At 35.3% G+C, this 20117-nt stretch overlaps 1 protein-coding gene and 2 long non-coding RNA genes across 3 annotated transcripts; all 3 read right to left on the bottom strand.

Moving 5' to 3' along the window:
* Nucleotides 1–576: 576 nt before the first annotated feature.
* LOC130213679 (polymeric immunoglobulin receptor-like) lies at nt 577–12395 on the bottom strand. Its single transcript, XM_056445435.1, has 12 exons — nt 12333–12395; nt 11825–12145; nt 5137–5451; nt 5014–5053; nt 4679–4734; nt 4312–4348; nt 3955–4225; nt 2293–2339; nt 2135–2182; nt 1985–2038; nt 1701–1766; nt 577–923 (listed from the first exon to the last, which is right to left on the bottom strand). Exons 1-7 carry the CDS (start codon nt 12376–12378, stop codon nt 4141–4143), a joined length of 900 nt encoding a protein of 299 aa, XP_056301410.1. The 5' UTR covers nt 12379–12395; the 3' UTR covers nt 577–923; nt 1701–1766; nt 1985–2038; nt 2135–2182; nt 2293–2339; nt 3955–4140.
* Nucleotides 6819–7674, bottom strand: LOC130213695 (uncharacterized). Its single transcript, XR_008835492.1, has 4 exons — nt 7598–7674; nt 7319–7506; nt 7085–7173; nt 6819–6992 (listed from the first exon to the last, which is right to left on the bottom strand). It is a non-coding gene; the product is annotated as an uncharacterized LOC130213695 (long non-coding RNA).
* Nucleotides 8049–8684, bottom strand: LOC130213689 (uncharacterized). Its single transcript, XR_008835491.1, has 3 exons — nt 8503–8684; nt 8375–8419; nt 8049–8099 (listed from the first exon to the last, which is right to left on the bottom strand). It is a non-coding gene; the product is annotated as an uncharacterized LOC130213689 (long non-coding RNA).
* Nucleotides 12396–20117: the final 7722 nt, after the last annotated feature.

Genomic DNA, 20117 nt, shown 5'->3' on the forward strand with positions numbered 1-20117 from the left:
AAGCTTCACTCAATGCCTATGTGTGGTTAGCTGGCTGCATGCAGTAGTAGTGTATCGCACCATCCCAGCAGAGGGTTGCTGAATGGCGCAATGGCGCCCTCATGTGGTTTGCTTTGTTTCTGCTGCAGACTTCTTTAACTTGATAGATGATGCAACACAGCAGTTGCTATATGAGGCAGTCTCTATAACAGGAAACTACTTTATAATTCGCAATTCTGACTTTTTTCAATCTCAGATTAATGGCTTTTAAATCTCGCCGAGTTTATATCATGCAATTGTGACTTTATTTCTCAGAATTCTGACTTTATAGCACAACTCTGACCCAAATTTAGCTATTTCTAGTTTACATCTCACAATTCTGAGGAGTTGTGTCACGCAATTCTGAGATAAAAAAAAATCACAAAAAACCTTTTATTTTATTTTATTCTGTGTTTGGAATGGTTTTTCATAGCTTGATTCCTGTCATGCATTAAAGACCTACAAAAATATGACAGTAAAACCACTTGCTCATTACAAGACTTTAATAATCAAATCATTAAATGATTCAAATGATTCACTCAAAATGACTGATTCAGTTTAACTTGTTCGAATCATCCCTCAGGCCAGATTACATTTTAAAATGACATTTTTAACCCAATGTTTGTGTTTGTCAAACAAGCAAACAAGCATTTTTAATTGATATTTATAGGCCTATCGTTACAAAATCTGTGATTAATGTAGCATCAAAACCTTGCCTGGTTTGTGGTTATCATTTTTATTTATTTATTTTTTTTTGCAAAACTAAACTGGCAAAATGTCATTAGGGTAATTTTGATTTATTACTAGGGATGAGAAGAAATATTACAGACGATTTCATCTTCTTCTAAAATGCTGATGTGTCGCCATCATCCTAAATTTAGTGATGAATTAATTCTGCGTTATACCTGAAATAGAAACAGAAACAAATGGATTTCATAAGGTAAAGCAAAAACATTGAAGCATTTACATGTATCATCTGCATGCATTAATCCTTAAGCACTGAACACTACAAGTACGCAAAACTGAGATAGATTTATGATGACTTATTACTGAATTACAGTACTTGCCTTTCATTTTTATAACTGCTTTTATATAAACAATTAGTTCTTTAGTTGTGCATGATTAATTTTAAAATAATGGGCTCGTAATTATAGGGGAACCAGTTAAGGTGTTACATAGCACCTATTTATCTAAAGATGGTGCTACACTGTAAAAAAAACAACAACTATTAATTATTAAAGAATTATTTTTGGGGGGGTTCACAAATGTTGTCTGTTTTATTATGTTGTGATTTATATTATGTGAGTGTTGATCTCTGCTCTGTCGACTTTTGATGTTGAAAGTTTAACTCTACAGTTTAACAAAGTGACTTTTATTGACATTTTAGTATTATAATATTAGTAATATAATGCTTAAGAAATAATAAATAGAAAAAAAAGTCTGTGAAATAACAGAAAACGCGCTGGCAGTTTAATACAAGGTTTTTGTAGCATAATATACAACACCAACCCAGACAATATATCACTTTAAATTATTAAAAATGTTCGTTAAAGTCACTTTTTCTAACTTTTAGTCGGTTAAAATCTGCAGATATTTTTACAGTGTTGAATTTGTAGAACTACCACAAAGAACTGCTGAAGAATCAATCGTTTTTTGTGCATGTTTGTATAATATGTACTCACAGTTTTTTACTTTTTTGCCACAACGCTGTAGATCACATAAGCTTCTGGATCTTCTGATGATAAATGCTGTGAAAAACATTATCAGGTGAGATGAGGTGTCTGCACAACACTATTTGATTGCAAAACACATCATTTCTGTCCCATTTTTTTCAGCGCTACAAAAGTCAAATGTACAAGTCAAATGTACTTTTTGAGTCGGGGAGATGGATAATTCCAGTCAAAACTGCTGACAAACACATCACTTTTACAAAAGATGCTAGTGGTGAAATCTCAGAGACACTTACTTTCTTAGTGAAGGAGACAGGACTGTAAAGCACTGAAGTGTCATCAGCAGAGGACTGTGAACAAACACAACTGACCATCACTGATCTGAATTCAGCATCTCAGTGTCTTCTGAGAGTTATAAAGACACAGAATGAAGGATGAGGACTTACATCAGCTTCTGCAGGACTGATAGATGTCATTTGGTTTTCAGAGGGTATCTATACCAAACACAGATTTAGGTGCTGAACTAATGTCACACAATTACATTCTATTCCACAGAACGTATCAGCATCAGTATGTCAATTACTGTATATTGTTAAACACTTACAGTATTCATGGTGCTGTTAATTTGACCCCTTTCTGTCAGAATGAGAGCTGAAAATTAATTCTCAATTTAAAAAAAAAGCTCTTTGTGGTGTAAAAAGTTGAAAAGTTTGAAATTTTAAAATGTTCTTCACACGCACACACGCACACACACACACACACACACACACACGCACGCACACACACACAAAGTTCTTTTTAAAACATTTGACTGAAAGATTGTTTTGGGAAAACAGACAATTGTAATTTTTTGGAACCTTAACTCTGATTGGTCCAACCCAGGCTCATTCTGAATACGTACTTCTATATAGGTTTCTGGAGGTATATCTAAATAAGTCCAAGGAGGGACATATTTTTGCAGTTTTTGTTTTCGCAAATCCACCTGAGGCCACTGTGTACGCTTATTCATATCTTGCGCCTTCTGTTCTCGCGTAAACCCACTAGGGGCCGATGTTGACTGACTGTTTGACTGACTTACTGACCAACCAATCAACTGACCCAGCCTCCTCCTTCTCTAAAGCCAACCAATTTTATCGATTGACCCGTCCACCCGCTTTCCTAATCCCAACCAAAAATTTTCAAAAGCAATCCAGAAAAAGAAAAGCCCTTGTTTGATTTAACCACTTTTTCAGATTTTACCACATTCTCACCCTGTTATTTACTTGTTTATTTAATTTTTTGGCTACTGTTTTTGTCTTATCTGCTTTCTGGAACCGTTCTACACCGGACTCGAACCCCGACGTCGTGGTCAACTCCTCTCTGCGTCTAAAGTCTGCCGATGTACATGATAAGCTAAATGGACAAACTGGTTGCAGCAGGAAAGTTGTCTACACAGAGGTAAGCGGTGAGCTGGTAAGTGCGACAAGGAACGGCGTCATACCGCCCAATAGCGTTCGTTTAAAAAATTAAATGCAGCCATGCGTACCTCTGACTACATAATTCACGGTCTCCGGAAACCTATATAGTTTTCAGAGTGAGCCTGTGTTGGATTGGTCAGTCACATTATTTTGTAGTCAAGTGTGCTTGTATCATGACACATGACAAAAAATTAGGTCAAGAATCTTGGTGTGACTCTGGAGTCAGATCTGAGTTTCAATAGTCATGTCAAAGCAGTTAGTAAATCAGCATACTATCATCTCAAAAACATTGCACAAATTAAATGCTTTGTTTCCAGTGAAGACTTAAAGAAACTTGTTCATGCTTTTATCAGCAGCAGAGTGGATTACTGTAACGGCCTCCTAACTTGCCTTCCCAAAAAGACAGCCAGACAGTCGCAGCTCATCCAGAACTCAAGATTCTGACCAGAAGCAGAAAATCAGAGCACATCACACCTGTCCTCAGGTCTTTACACTGGCTCCCAGTAATGTTCAGAATAGATTTTAAAGTATTATTACTGGTCTATAAATCACTAAATGGTCAAGGATCATTGGACTGCTTTTATTAATTCTTATTTTTTGCACTTTTTTAAAATTTCTTATACCCATTTCTTTTATTTCTGTTTACGTAAAGCATTTTGAATTATCATTGTGTATGAAATGTGCTAGATAAATAAACTTGCCTTGCCTAAATGGTGTATTTGACAAATTTTCACCTCTGAAAAATGTTACTTACAGTCTATTTCTCCTCATACATTATATTAAAATCATCAATTAAAAAATGAGCTGACCTGCATTTTTTCTCATCCTGGTGATTACTATGGTAAAAAGAGCAACAAGCAGTAAAAGCATAAGTGTCACTGCAATATACATGAGGAGAATCACATTATACCTGTGGTGATGGAGAGATATGTTTGTTAACATCATAGACAACTAGAACTTATTATTCTTTGAACCTTTGTATTTAATTAAGAGATTTAAAGCAAATGCACAATCAGATGTCTTAAATACTTTAGTTCATCCTTGTTGTCTTTTCCAGTGTTAGTCTCTGAGTCTCTGGAACTAAAAATAACATTACTATAGTAAATAAGAAACAGTTTAGTATCAGTCATTATTCTAAATGTTTGAGTAATAATATTCACACTTACACGTGTGCTTCAGGTCTTGAATAAGTAGTCAGAGCTGCTGCGAATAGCAGAAATTGATAGAAAAAATTATTATGGTCTTCTTTTCATTAAAGAAATTGTGTGTATGTATGTATGTATGTATGTATGTATGTATGTATATATATATATATATATATATATATATATATATATATATATATACAATTTTTGGGTTTCTATTATATTCTAATATTATCCAGTTTTCCCCAAAAACCACTGAAGACATTATAAGTCTAATATATAAAAAGTCTAAATAAAACTCATATCATTGACAATTATTTATTAAAGACAATTATCATGTACAGCAAAACATAACAGAAATGTTCATTTATAGACAGCTGCTGCTTACTGTTTATTGTCTGCATATTTATAAGAGCTGTGTTGGCAGATGGTTGTGTTGTGTTCCTGCAAATCAATGACAAATGATATCTATATTTAGTCACAGTTCAATTTGTGTTGGGGGAAAACATTTGTATAGAAATAAATAGATGATTGATTATCCTGATTTAATAAATCACTCACAAACACACATTAGAGTGACTTCATTAAGTGATTACATTACAAATAAACAACATAAGTGCAGCAAATTCATATAGTAATAATATCACAGTATATAAACTTGTTTTTTTCTTTTACACCTTGTTAACATTTTTTATGTTTTTGATTAAAATATGTGTAACTTACATTTCTGTTTCATGAGTACTTCCTGCAATAGTTGTCAGTACTAAAAGTGAAAAGAGCAAAAATTCAACTTTAGGGCAAAAACCATCAGTTTTACTGCTGAATCTTCTTGTAATTTTATCTTACCTTTGGGTTCAGGTTTAGTGACATTGAGTTGAACAGGAACCTGCAGATCTCCAACAGAGCAGAAATACCATCCAGAATCAGAGAGTCTCAGTCCAGTCATCAACACAGTGAAGGAGCTTTCACCATCATCACTGATCTGCACTGATGAACTCTGGGATGTGTCAGTCTTCTCCTCTTTGAAGCAGCTATGAAGATCTTTAATTCTGCACCACTGTTTGGCTTTAGCCTTATATCTTGAACTGTAGAAACACTGAACACTGACATCATCACCTTCATGTCCAGATACACTGCTGTTCATCACAGACACATCAGGAGCTGAAACACACCCACACACACGTAATAGATCACAGGCAGGAGTTGTCGAAAACCACAAATGTATCAGACCTATAGGAATTTCACTGAATGCTCTATTTTAAAGTGCAGAAACTGTTTATAGATTCTTACTATTTTACACAGTGTCTATAATGCAACCCAGGCTCATTCTGAAAAGTCCGAGGACGTTTCTGGAGACCGCGAAATACGTCCTGGGAGGTACGTATTTTTGCAGTTTTTGGTTTTCGCGAATCTGCGAGAGGCCGCTGTGTGCGCTTTTTCGTTCTCAGATGAACCCAACCAATTTTACCGATTGACCCAATAGTATGATCCTGCACAACTGGAGTGGCTGCACTTTCAGGACCGTACGTTTAGGACCACATCTTTAGGACCCTAGTTTTTTGTGACATCGCCACCTACTGGATTGGATGACATTGTAAAACTGCATTTCTAAGACCGCATTTCTTTTCGGCAGCGCCACCTATTGGATTGGATGACATTGTAAAACTGCATTACTAGGACCGCATTTCTTTTCGGCAGCGCCACCTACTGGATTGGATGGCACGGTGAACTGCATTTCTAGGACCATATTTAACAACGCCACCTACCGAATTTAATTATATAGTGAAAACTTCAGTTGGAGGACTGGATTCCCAGCGCCACCTACCTGATTGGATGAAATAGCGGAGACTTTTAGTAGCTTTTTTTTTTCAAATTGTGCTTTTTGATGTAAAACGTACCAGAAGTTAAAGTGTGAAACATCTGTTGTGACTAACAATTTTAAATTAAAACAAATGAATTTACAGATAAAAAAAGAAATTAAAAATGTTTCTTAACTTTACACAAATGAAAAAAATGAGTGCCTTAAAAGACTTGCATTTCTTGAAAAATACTGTATATGGATGAATCCCCTTGGATTAAACTAATTAGCTCAGTATCAGGACAAATACATTAAAAATAAAATATAATCAGCATATGCAGTAACTAATTTAAAACCAGTTTGTAAAGGATGTAGAGAGACATGACAGAGGATTTATTCAAGAATGTACATTTATTTAAACATCCACACACAACAGCCACAATAGCACAAAAAGCAGCATTCTTTTAGCTCCTGTGAATGAGAGAGGGAGAGAGAATCTATATATATATCTATATATATATATATATCTATATATATATATATATATATATATATATCTATATATATATATATATATATATATATATATATATATATATATATATATATATATATATATATATATATATATATATAAATAAATAAACAATGAAAAAGTTGAACCATTTGTTATGCAATTAAATTTAAATTAATATTTATTATAAGTAATAAAAAATATATTTTACCATGTTTAACTGTAATATATATTTCTGGTTTAAACTTATGCACTGTTAGGAGAACCAAAAAGCACACCCAACTGCCAGCTGCAAATTTTTAGGTATATAAGAGCAATACCCACCTATTGAATGGTCTCCCTTCTTTCCTAGATTTTTTGTCAATTTTTCGACTAAATTATTCTACTTCACTGAAATAGAGAACAAGCACTGATGGGTTAATGTAAATATCAGTAACAAAAAGTTTCTCTGAGCATTGTGTCAAAATAAATCATATTCTGACCTGTAATGATATTTTGTGCCAGAAAGGTAGACCTGCTCAGCATCATCTAAAGACAAACCCCTTAAGACCCCCAGAGCATGTATGATGGCCTATGAAAAAATGATTCATTTAAATGAACTAATATACCACCACTGAACAGCAAATATCATTATACATGGGTCGATAAATGAGTAACACCCAGCATGCAATTTATATACAGTAGATTTTGTAAGTGCATTATTTGGTCTGGCATACCTCTGGAAAAAGAACATCACAGATAAGCTGCACTTCATCTGTAAACCTCAGTTTTGTTGGTGTCATGTGCAGTACGTCTTTAAGATAAGCAAAGGGATATCTTGCTCTTCCTCACTGTCTATGTAGACAGGCACCTGGAAAGATGCTTGCTTACGCAACCACTTAGAGGGCTTCCCGTTGAGTACACCCTATGGGCAAACAATGGTATAAAAACAATTATTTAGAGAAACGTATTACACTAAAGACAAAGATGGATAAATGTGAAGATCGGTGAAGTACCGTCAAATGCTCCTCAGACCCCTTTAACTTTACAATAAAGTCCACAATTCTTTTTTCCTCTGTTGTGGAACAGCCTGAAGGTGAAGTGGGATTTCCTCAGAGATGGCACACTTTTTTGGCACCCTGTACACTGGCTTAAGTTTTCCTTGGAGCAAGTTTCTGGCCTCATCGGTCCAGAAGGCAAACTTATTAAATTAAAAATAACAAGATTAATCTAAAATACTGCACAGCTTTTCCCTACACTACATTACCTTACAGCTGCATATAGCATGAAACAACTATTGCAAATATTTCCTATTTATCTTAAGATGACGATGACAGTCATTATACTTTATTATACATTATCCAGCAAACACATATGATAACATCCTATATATATATATATATATATATATATATATATATATAAAATGGAAAACAGCACATGAAATTTTTCAAAAGTGTTACAGAGGTGCCATACCCTTCTATTTTGAAGTCTTATAATTCATGATGTGTCCATTTTCTTCAAGATGATGAGTATACAAACAAACATTTAAAGTGAGAATTTTTTTCTAACATTTTCTCTAAATCAGGGGTGTCCAAACTTAGTCCTGGAGGGCCAGTTTCATGCAAATTTTAGTTCCAACCACAATCAAACACGCCTGGGCTAGCTAATCAAGCTCTTGCTAGGCTTTCTAGAAACATCTTTACAGGTGTGTTGAGGCAAGTTGGAGCTAAAATCTGCAGGACACCGGACCTCCAGGACCGTTTGGACATCGCTGCTTTAAACAAACTTACCTCCTGGAATTCAATTGCCACACCGGTCACAGAGCAAAGGGTATACTGCAATAGAAAAGATGGAAAAGCTTTTATTCACAGTGTTGACAAAGGCTTGTTTATACTTAGTTAAAAACCTTAGACCTCACCATAAGCATAAAAACCCCACATTCATTACCACAGCTCTGGCGTGGCAAGCCCTAAAAGTAACAAAAAAAGATACAGATGAAAGCCACTGTCTATCTCTTGTAGTTATATTTGTTTGAAATAGCCATTTGTTTAGTCACAGCAACATCATGCCCAGTCTTCTCAGTCCAGTTTCCAGGATCAATTTGTTGTCCAAGATTTCTACAAAAAAAGGAAAGAAAAGGATAAGAACGCAGGCTGAGAATATCAGTACAGTCTATAGGAACGTAGGCAAAATATACCAGTACAGCCTATAAGAACACAGGCAAAATACACCAGTACAGCCTATAGGAACGTAGTCAAAATATATCAGTATAGCCTATAGGAATGCAGTCAAAATATATCAGTACAGCCTGTGTACTGTATCATATAGCATGTGTACTGTATCATACAGCATCTCTTCAATTCAGGCAGGGATCTCCCTTGTTGGATCGTTATATGCATCTTGAAAAAGAGAGAGCCTAATAGTTAGTGTATTTGGTAATTAAATAGCTGCATACTATGAATAATTTCTTAAGAATTAACAAATAGTTAGTTCATCACTTGCTAAGCATTAAATCTACAATAACAGACATTAGTAAGTAGTTTAAATACAGCTGCAGATGCTGTATTCTTTATTTATAATGCAATTCTTTTTTCAATAATGAAGTATTGCATTATTTACATACCAGTTATTTAAGAGTAATTGGTGCTTTAGTGATTAATGAACATGTATACATCTTATTTTTCAGGCATAGAGTAATAGTTACTCTGTAAATTAATAAATCTGGTATTAGCTCAACTTCTTAGTTTTGTGACCTAATCTAAAGTGTGGAATATTTATGATTTGTAGATCTCTTATAAATGACAAGGCTCAGTATCAAATGAAAAAAAATCTTTGTTATTTTTAAGTAAGAATAACATTACATTTTAAAAATTAAATTTGATAAAACATCAAAATATCACTATTTCGCAATATGATAAAACATTTTTAATGTTATGCTGTGGTTTAAACTGTACAGTAATGTTATCTTTAGATTGCAAAGATTTGTTTTTTTATTTGATTTTGTAAAGTTTTATTTTTTATTGTTTTGTTTTAATCACTGTCATTCATTTGCTTAAATAATACTTAATTTTGTAATGAAACAAAAATAATGAAATGAAACAAATAATTAACAAATACAAAAAAAACAAGCAAGCACATCATAGAGGTGCTATTAATTCAAGAATACAGCTAGCATTTGTAACTGTATTTATAAACTGCTTAACTATGTCTATTAATGTAGATTTAATGCTAAACAAATAATAAAGTAATAAGTTAACCATTTGTTAATGCTTAATAATTTATAGTATGCAGTTTTTATAAAGTGTTACCCAACAGTTTGAGATAACCTCAGCGAAAATATTCCTATAGTTTGTTTTCAATTATATTGGCCATCACTTCATATTGGCCAGGTAGATAGACATTAACATGCCTACACAATAAACATAGATATTAATGTGTAGACATAATACATGATAATAAGACTCTATATGGTCAAGGCCTGATTTATACTTGGCTAATGTGATAAAACAATGAGTAGAAGACGTTTTCACACTTTTACAGAAAAATATAGGTAAATCTGAAACATCTCACACATCAACGTACTTTTTAAAATGATTAGCCGTTAAGTCAACACGCCATTAAATCAACAGTTTCATTAAACCATGGCCACGAATTGAGAACGTTGTAATATTTAATACAATTAGAAAATGTATTCCCAATTCGTGGGAAAAATGGATTAATAGTTAGCAGCTCTCATTTTACCTGTGTAAACTTCTCCACACTCAATATTATTAGATTTTCTTCTGGAAAAAAAAATTGTCGCATATCGTAACATAACTTTCCACAATTTTTGTCCGAGACCCTTGAAACTGGGGTAAATCGTGCGGGCTAATCGGGCATTTTTGCATAGACTTTGCACAGTATAAATCACAGTATAAATCAACAGTACTAAATAAACACCTTCTTTTACAGTTTAAAATAAAACCTAAAAGAAAATCGGTACTCACATTATTCTTGCTATCCATGTCGTCCATCTTATTAGAGCGTCTATGATCTAATCCGGCAGGTGGCGATGTCACAAAAAACTAGGGTCCTAAAGATGCGGTCCTAAACGTACGGTCCTGAAAGTGCTGCCACTCCAGTTGTGCAGGATCACCCTTCTCGATTGACCCACCCAACAATTTACAAAAGCCGTCCAGAAAAAGAAAAGCCCTCGTCTGATTTTTTTACCACGTTTTCGGGTTTTACCACATTTTCACCCTGTTATGAACTTCTTCACTTTATTTCTTGGATTCTGTTTTAGTCTTACCTGATTTCTGGAACTGCTCTTCCCCGGTCTCGAACCCGGTCGTCATGGTCAGCTCCTCTCTGCATCTCAAGTCCACCGGCGTACAGGACGGGCTAACCGGACAAACTAGATGCGACGGGAAAGCCCTCCACATGAAGGTAAGCAGTCAGTCGGTAAGCGCTAAAAGGAACGGCGTCATACCACCCCGCAGCGTTCGCTTAAAAAATAAAATACAGCCATACGTACCTCTGTCTACATATTTCGCGGTCTCCAGAAACGTCCTCGGGACTATGTTTTCAGAATGAGCCTGGGTTGCTATAATAAGTCTTGCAGAGCTGTAATATACACAAAACACTATTGCTTATTTTTAAAAGGGGAGAGACTGCTCGTAAATATAGAAGTTGAAGTTATGTCACGTATAGATCAGCACCCAGAGGAAACCCAAGCCAACACGGGGAAAACATGCAAACTCCACAAAGAAATGCCAACTGACCCGGGACTCAAACCAGCAACCTTCTTGCTGTGAGGCACCAGTGCTAACCTCTGAGCCACTGTGCCGCCCCAGACTTATCTTACTCCTGAACAAATTACTTTTAATAATGAACTAAAACCATGTGATAACCATCTATTTACTAAACAAAGGATTTGTATAAGAGGCCTCTTAATTTAGTGAATCTAAACATGAATTATTTAATGCAGTGTCTGATCTGATTCACTTGACAATCTCCTCCTAGAAACTGATTGCTAATAGGAATCAGAGTCAGATTAGAGATTATCTGACACAAGAACAGATATGATATCTCCACAAATGTACATTAGACCAGTACTTGGGGCCACATGCAATTCTAAACTTCTTGTCCTTTTTCCGTTCTTTTGTGAACAAATATACACATCTATCACACTCAAGACAATCACATTATTGACACATTATTTATCTGTCAGAAAAAGAAGCAAATTTAAAGGCATTCTTTACCTGATTGTACCGTCAGATACACATAATAACCAGCATCTACGGTCCCATAGCCACCGATCTCCACAGCACACCAGTAATATCCAGAGTCTGACGGCTGCAGATTCTGCCATTCCACTGTGAAGATACTCTGAGCTGGATAATCAGTGATGGAAAATTTTGTTCTGTTTCCATTAGCATATGCTAATATACTGCAAGAGCTCCAAACTGACCCCTGACACCAGTATTTATGATTTTCTTTATATTTACTGTCATATTGACATGGAATAACGCCTGGTGATCCAGATTTCACTTCTATATTCAGATTGTAAATCCAAAATCCATCTGTAGACAAGAATGAGTGTAGAAAAAAGCTCATAAACTGCACATTACATACTGAAGCAAACATATACTGAAGGATATCTAGCATTTACAGTCATAAATACAACTATTATAACACTTTAAGTCAACAACAAACCGTATAACGGTTTAATAATAATAATTATATTCAGAAAGAATTATAGTAGTTTACCTGAGACGTGAAGTAAAACTCCAGTGAGAATGAGAATGTCATTCATGTCTGCAGTGGAGTGTGTGTGTGTGAGAGTGACAGGAGCTGCTGTTTCAGAGGAAGTACAAAAAACACCATCTGAAACAACACTGATGTGAACAACTGAACAATGGTTGTTCTTCAGCCCACATATAACATCAAACATCACGCCGCTACTGACCAAAACATAACATTTCCCTTCTGAGATAAACAGTCACAGCAAGTGCAGCAACTCTCTGCACATCACAATTATGTAGCCTACATAAATAACAATAAAAAATAATAATTAAGCCCAATCCCAATTCTACCCCTTAGACTTTCCCCTTATTGGTGTGCCAATTCTTTTTAGCTTGAAGGTATAGGGCTAAGGAGAAGGGGTAGATAGATAGCCCTTCAAATTGAGATTTTTAGAAACCAAGGGGTATGAAAATTTCCCACAATACACCTGCCACAACGGCAGTATAGCAGCACCCAGAAGTCAGGAGATCCACAAATTAGCATTTTTTGTCATTATTATGAATTTTTACAACAAACAAGCACATGTTTTAATATATTCAGCATTCGTGTTTTACCGTCATGCTTAAAAAAAAAAAGCTAAAATAAAACCGTTACATTTCGCGATCTATAATCCTGTCACGGATTGGCCAGGCTCTTCCACCAGTATCACGCAACGAGCACCTTCACCTGAGTTCTAACCACGCCCAGCTGCACCCAATCACTCAGACTCACTATATAAGCACACACCTCACTTCACTCATTGTCCGGTCTCGTTCCTACGAAGCGGACTCTGAGTGAACCACCTCCTGGGTTTCACTCCCCTGTGATCTCAGCATTTATACTTACCTTTACTCTGTTTCCTTCCAGTCTGTCCAGTGTTCCCGGTGTCCTGTCAGGGTTGTGTGTATCGTCAGTCTGTCTTCCCCGCAAGCCCTCTGGTGTGTGCATTCGGTCATCCTCAGTATCTGTCATCCCACCTGCCACAGAGGATCATCAGTTCCACCGAACTCCATTCACCTCTCAATAATAATCCATTTATGCTCAACTGTTGTAATAAACATCATTTATACTTACTCCCCTTGTTTGTCCGTCTGCTTCCGTAACAAATCCCTAATAATAACTCCTGTATAGCAGTCCCACAACATTCTGACACTCGAATACCCTGTCAGAAAAGTCTAGTGGCTGTGAATGACCTTTTTACAGTGTCTGCTATAATCTTAATGTTGCTTTTTTGTGTTTACATTGATGAACATGGCCACTATGTAAATGCACAGTATAGTTACGATCTTATTACCACATTAGATCGTTATGATAACATGATATATGCCTTCTGTGATTTCCTGAAGATAAATACCAAAAAATAGCACAACTGGAATAACTACAGCAGTCGCTATCGTCTGATTTCATATGAACATGAGATCACGATGACATGTGATGACGTGTGCAGGTGCTGTAATGCTGTTCCAATTCTTAGGGGTAAATTTTGAAGGCCTTCCCCTTCACCGTCAGTTTTAAGGGGAAGGGGTACAAAAATAGAATTGGGATTGGGCCTAATTAGCAAGCTACACTTCTGAAAAATACGTAATGTACAAAGGTGTTTTATGGGTGCTCTAATTCAGCACAAAACCACACACAAGTACAGGAAATATTCATGCACAGACTGACCTTTGCTCTGCTTGCATCTCTGTTCAGCATATAGAAATCAACACGAGTGGGTCAAAAATGAGCAGGTGTAGAAAACCACATCGCGCCACATATACCGCTAGCTGCAAGAATGCATTTCTTGTTGTGGAAATTTGCTAAAGTGCAAGTTGAAGAACACCAGCATCTCATGTGTGCTCATGCAGAGTATCACGTTTCTTGAGTTTCCCCTTGATGCATAACGTTCATCTTTCTAGATGTTCAGTTATTCTATCTAATTGTTATACTGTATTACAGCACCATGAAGTGAACAAGAACAACAAAACCTCACACATAATTAAAGTCTAATAGTTCAATGACCTTTTTAAATTTGAAAACTGCTACATTATTTTATATTAAATACTATAAATTGTTGGTTCGACGTGCCCTTAACATGCATCACAGTTCATTTTTTGCAGTTTCATGTGGATGTAGATATTTCTTAAACAAAGAAAACTTTGGACAGGGGGAAACGGGAAAACTGCTTATAAAAATACCAGTGTACATGTGTGTAAGGCCTGGGTTCACTTCAGGTAGGCACAGGATTGCAGGGGTATCAAATATGTAGATTTACTGATAAACATTTACATGGAAGAACATAGGAATGCCATGGGGTGAAAGCATCAACATAGGGAGAATACCGGACAATAACTGAACCAAACGATGGGGGATAAATACACAGGAACATATTGACACTGATGATACACAGGGGATACATACAGGTGGAACAGATGAACATTAACTAGTGGCAGGAACTGGAACAAAGGAGCAAATGGGGAAGGTCATATGATGAAAACAAGCACACATGGAAGACAGGACCTAACGGTTATAGAAACACAGACATCACACATGAGATGAGCCATCGACATAGGCATCGCAAATACAATGTGACTGTTTTAAATATTGCTGATGGAAATGTACTAAGCAGAAAAGAGGTACATTATAAAGCTCTGATACAGATATTGCTCATATTTTGGGTGTAAGAGGTAAAAATCACCAACAAGTGGCACCACACAGAGTAGATGAAAAAGCACTCACTAATTTATTGTGGATATTCATGTTTTTGTTTACTGTACAATTAAAATCCACAGTAAATATTCTATTTATTTATTTATTTATTTATTTATTTATTTATTTAAATATCAAAATCTAGCAAAACTGCATTCATGTAGACCCACACTCTAATACAGGGGAGGTAAACTCAATTAGATTGAAGGTTTGTTTGTTTTGTTGTTGTTTTTTTTATTTTTAGCAATTCTAAACTGGCCGATTTTCTTTAGGATAATTTGGATTTAAGATTAAAGATGAGAAGAAATATTACTGAAGTTTTCATCTTCTTTTAAAATGCTGATATGTTGCCTTCATCCTCCATGTAGTCATGAATTAATTCTGTATTATGCCTTAAACAGGCACAGAAACAAATGCATGTCACAAGGTTGCAGTATTCAATTCATTTTAAAAGTCAGCTGACACATATTTACATAGCAACAGCTTTAATACATTTAAACTGATCATCTGCATGCATTAATTCCAGAAATGTCATTTTGCCATCAAATTCAAAACACATACTCAGGAGATGTGTGGCGTTTGACTTTCTATTCTGTACTGCTCCAGGACTAATTTCATATATTTGTTTTCATATATTTGTTTAAAATAAATTTCATTTATATATTTTGTACATTATTTCAGCATCTATAGCTTTTTTGTTTTTGTTTTGAACATTTTAAACTCTAGATGATGGGTAATAAAGCCCAGAGTGTCTGCTTTCCAAAGATACATGAACTGTGGATGTAGACTGATCTTTTCAGCAACTCTTATTGTTTTGTTTGGGATGGTCATTTTTGAGAATGTGCCTCTGACAGTGAGGTAAATATAGTCTCAGAAAACATTTGACAGAAATCTTATTTTTTTCATGCTACTGTCTCTTAATCAAATTTAAAATATAAACTCATGAGACACTTATTTTTTCTAAGTTATTACATGACTGGTTTCATGTGTTTGCATGTGGAAAAACAAATATTGAACACAGTACTATTTGTCTTTCTCATTACTTCCTAATGTATATCTGTTTATATTTTTAGCAAACTTTCTAGATGGATCATAGTAAAGGTCAAAGTGTAATCTTTCCAATGATACCTCATTTTTGTTTGTAGCTCGCTGGGGTCAAGAACTGTTACTATTTAAAATTAGGTACAGTAGGTATAAATCCCCAGAGGTGAGTGCTGGCTAACAGGCTAAGCACTGAAATCAAGAATCATTTATCATTGTAATCGCTTTAATAAAGAACAGTAATTACTCTTTATTTTTGCGTAATTTACTCTAATTTACACCATTTTTATTTAGCTTGTTTTAAGAAATAACACACTTAATTTTGACATTATTTCGGAAAACAAAGTACGTTTTACTTGTCTTGAAGATGCATCTTGAGTTTAGAATTTTTAGCTATTTGGACTAGAAACAAGACAAAAAATCTGATTAGGGAAATTGCATTGTGGCACCTTTTGCTCTAAAGATAGTGCCATGAACCACTTCAAAGAACAAAATACTAAGAAACTAAAGCACCAATACTGGGACAAAGCACCTCTTAGCAGTGCCAAATAGCACCTCGACTAACACTAAACCGCTGAAGAATCCATTTTTATTGTGTCTTTATGTTATTAACTCACAGTTCAGCAGTTTTTTTGTCACAATGCTGTAGGTCACATCAGTTTCTGGATCCACTGAAGATAAACGCTGTGAAAAAACATGATCAGGTCTGAGAGGAGTTTGCACAACACTGTTTAATTACAAAACACATAATTTCTGTCTCACAAACCTTTCAGTGCTGTGTCAGAAAATGAAAATACAAAATAAATAACGATAAATTACAAATTTCCCTTTTGAATTGGGGAGAAGGACAAATACAGCCAAAACTGCTGACACACACACACACACACACACACACACACATGCACATTTTCACTAAAAGATACTAGTGGAGAAAATCTCAGAGAAAATTACTGTCTTATTACAGGAGACAAGACTGTAAAGCACTGACCCGTCATCAGCAGAAGACTGAGAACAAACACAACTGACCATCACTGATCTGAATTCAGCATCTCAGTGTCTTCTGAGAGTTCTAAAGACACAGAATGAAGGCTGAGGACTTACATCAGGACTGATAGATGTCATTTGGTTTTCAGGGGGTATCTACACCATACACAGATTTAGATGTTGAATTTATTTCTTTCTTACAGAACCTCTCAACTCAGTATATGTCAGTTTTTGTATATTCTAAAACACTTACAGTACAGATATTGGAATCTTAATTCTGATTGGTCAGTCACATTATTTTGTGGTCAAGTGTGTTTGTGTCATGACATTAAACTCTGTATTTGACCATTTTTTATCCCTGGAAAAATATTATTGAACAGCCTGTTTATTCTCATATATTATTATTCTTATATTATAATGAAATCATTGATTAAATAAATGAACTTACCTGGATTCTTTCTCATCCTTCTGATTACTATGGTAATAAGAGCCACAAGCAGTAAAAGCACAAGTGTTGTTACAATCCACATGATCAGAATCACATCATACCTGTGTGGATATAGAGACATGTCGGTTAACATTATAAACATCTACAGCATGTTCATCTGTGAATGGTTTGCATCTAATTTAGAGATTTAATTAAAGCAAATGTACACTGGAATGTCTTAAATACTTGTTTTGTTCATCCTTGTTGTCTTTTCCAATAACCTTATTTAAGGAATATGAAACAGTTTAATATCAGTTAATGTTTTTAATGATTGAATAATGTGTGCTTCAGGTCTGGAATCAGTAGTCAGAGCTGCTGCTAATAGCAGAAATGAAGAAAAGGTTTACATGTTATTATATTTTATTCTTTTCTTTAAAGAAACTGAATAGTTGGCCATTTCCCTAAATAAAGTAAAATAGGCAGAAAATAACTTTAGAATTTTGAGTTTCAATTATATTACACCTCAAAAAATTATATAATCAAACATAAAACACACTTGCATATATACATATAAACATGATGCATGCATACACATGCACATACATGTAAAATTCGTACATAAACACCCACAACAATACTAAATATACAGTTGAAGTCAGAATTATTAGCCCCCTGAATTATTAGTCCCCCGGTTTATTTTTTCTTCAATTTCTGTTTAATGGAGAGAAGAGAGAGAGAGAGAGAGAGAGAGAGAGAGAAAGAGAGAGAGCGAAAGTGAGAGTGTATGTGTGAGAGAATGTCTTGCCCTGCCACCTGTGAGTCCCTGGCTGCTGGTATCTTCTGACAGAGAGAGAGAGAGGTTGCAATGACAGAAGAGTCTCTGTAAAACGCTTCTACTTGCTGGATGCTTCTGGAATTTTTTTTGTTTGAGATGTTTCTGTGTAGGTGACACGGTGGCGCAGTAGGTAATGCTGTCGCCTCACAGCAAGATGGTCGCTGGTTCGAGCTTCGGCTGGGTCAATTGGCATTTCTGTGTGGAGTTTGCATGTTCTCCCTGTGTTTGCGTGGGTTTCCTCAGGGTGCTCCGGTTTCCCCCACAGTCCAAAGACATGTGGTACAGGTGAATTGGGTAAGCTAAATTGTCCATAGTGTATGAGTGTGAATGAGAGTGTATGGGTGTTTCTTAGAGATGGGTTGCAGCTGGAAGGGCATCCGCTGCGAAAAACCTGTGCTGGATAAGTTGGCGGTTGATTCCACTGTGGCGACCCCAGATTAATAAAGGGACTAAGCCGAAAAGAAAATGAATGAATGACTGTTTCTATGTGATATCTAGGGGTTGAAAATGATACACGTATCACCTTAATTTTGGACCTATTATGCAAATATCAAATTTACAGGGGGGTTAAATACAGTTGTGTGGCAACAGTGTGTAAATATAACCTATTTCTAATGGTAAAAGTAATAATACATTCTTTTATAATCACACTTCATAAATGCAGTCAGAAAAAAATACTGGGTGGCCTGGTGGCACAGTGGTTCGCACTGTTGCCTCACAGCAAGAAGGTTGGTGGTTTGAGTCCCGGCTGGACCAGTTGGCATTTGTGTGAAGTTTGCATGTTCTCCCCCTGTTGGCGTGGGTTTCCTCTGGGTGCTCCGGTTTCCCCCACAGTCCAAACACATGCGCTATAGGTGAATTAAATAAACAAATTTGGCCGTAATGTATGAGTGTGAATGAGTCTGTATGGATGTTTCCCAGTACTGGGTTGCAGCTGGAAGGGCATCCACTGTGGTGACCTCTGAAATAAAGACTATTTGATGCTGAAGGCTGTATTGAAGAAAATCACATTACAATTTACAAGAAAACTGATCTTTTTTTCTTTCTATGAAAGATGACTCTAGCTCATTTAAACTGTGTTCATGTATCATTTTGTACCAATAACTAGACAACAATTTAATGTGTGTTTATTTTGCTAACTTATTTATTTAGGTATTTCCATGACAAGTCAAAAACAAACATTAAAACTGCCAGCAGGTGGCGACAAGCCATTAATAACGAGTGAGTGATTCATTGAATTGTTAATGCATTCAAAAAAGCTGATTCAGTTAGAAAGGAAGCAAATGACGACACACGAAACAAGGGACATTACATACATTACATATGTATATATAAAATGAACACTGATTGTAAGTCTCCTTATACTTTGAACTGCTGAATGCTTGATGTAAAAAATATATATTAAAAAAATCATAATCAGTTTCTAATAAATTAAAGGACTTACAGCGTCAGTGGTTCTGCTGTTCTTTCTCTGTCTGATTTTCTGATCATCTTGCTCTTTATTTAAATTGTAAGTCTCCTAATACTAATTTAACAAACTGCTGTGTAAAATAAATTCACTTGCAATCACTCTAATAAAACGGAAGAAACTGCACTCACTCATGCATGACTACTGTACACAAATATAAAAACTGTTTAAAAACGAACTCATAAAAGGCCATTTTGCCTCTATTTAAGGAATCATAGTTGCATCTCAAATAAAATGTTGTGGAAAATAATTTTATTTAATTTTCAAAATGTTTGATTTTTCTTTTTGGCAATATTATTATTAATTACCCCTCAGACCCCTTAGACC

The sequence above is a fragment of the Danio aesculapii genome, chromosome 2 (genome assembly GCF_903798145.1).
Source record: "Danio aesculapii chromosome 2, fDanAes4.1, whole genome shotgun sequence".
NCBI classification, from domain to species: Eukaryota; Metazoa; Chordata; class Actinopteri; order Cypriniformes; family Danionidae; genus Danio; species Danio aesculapii.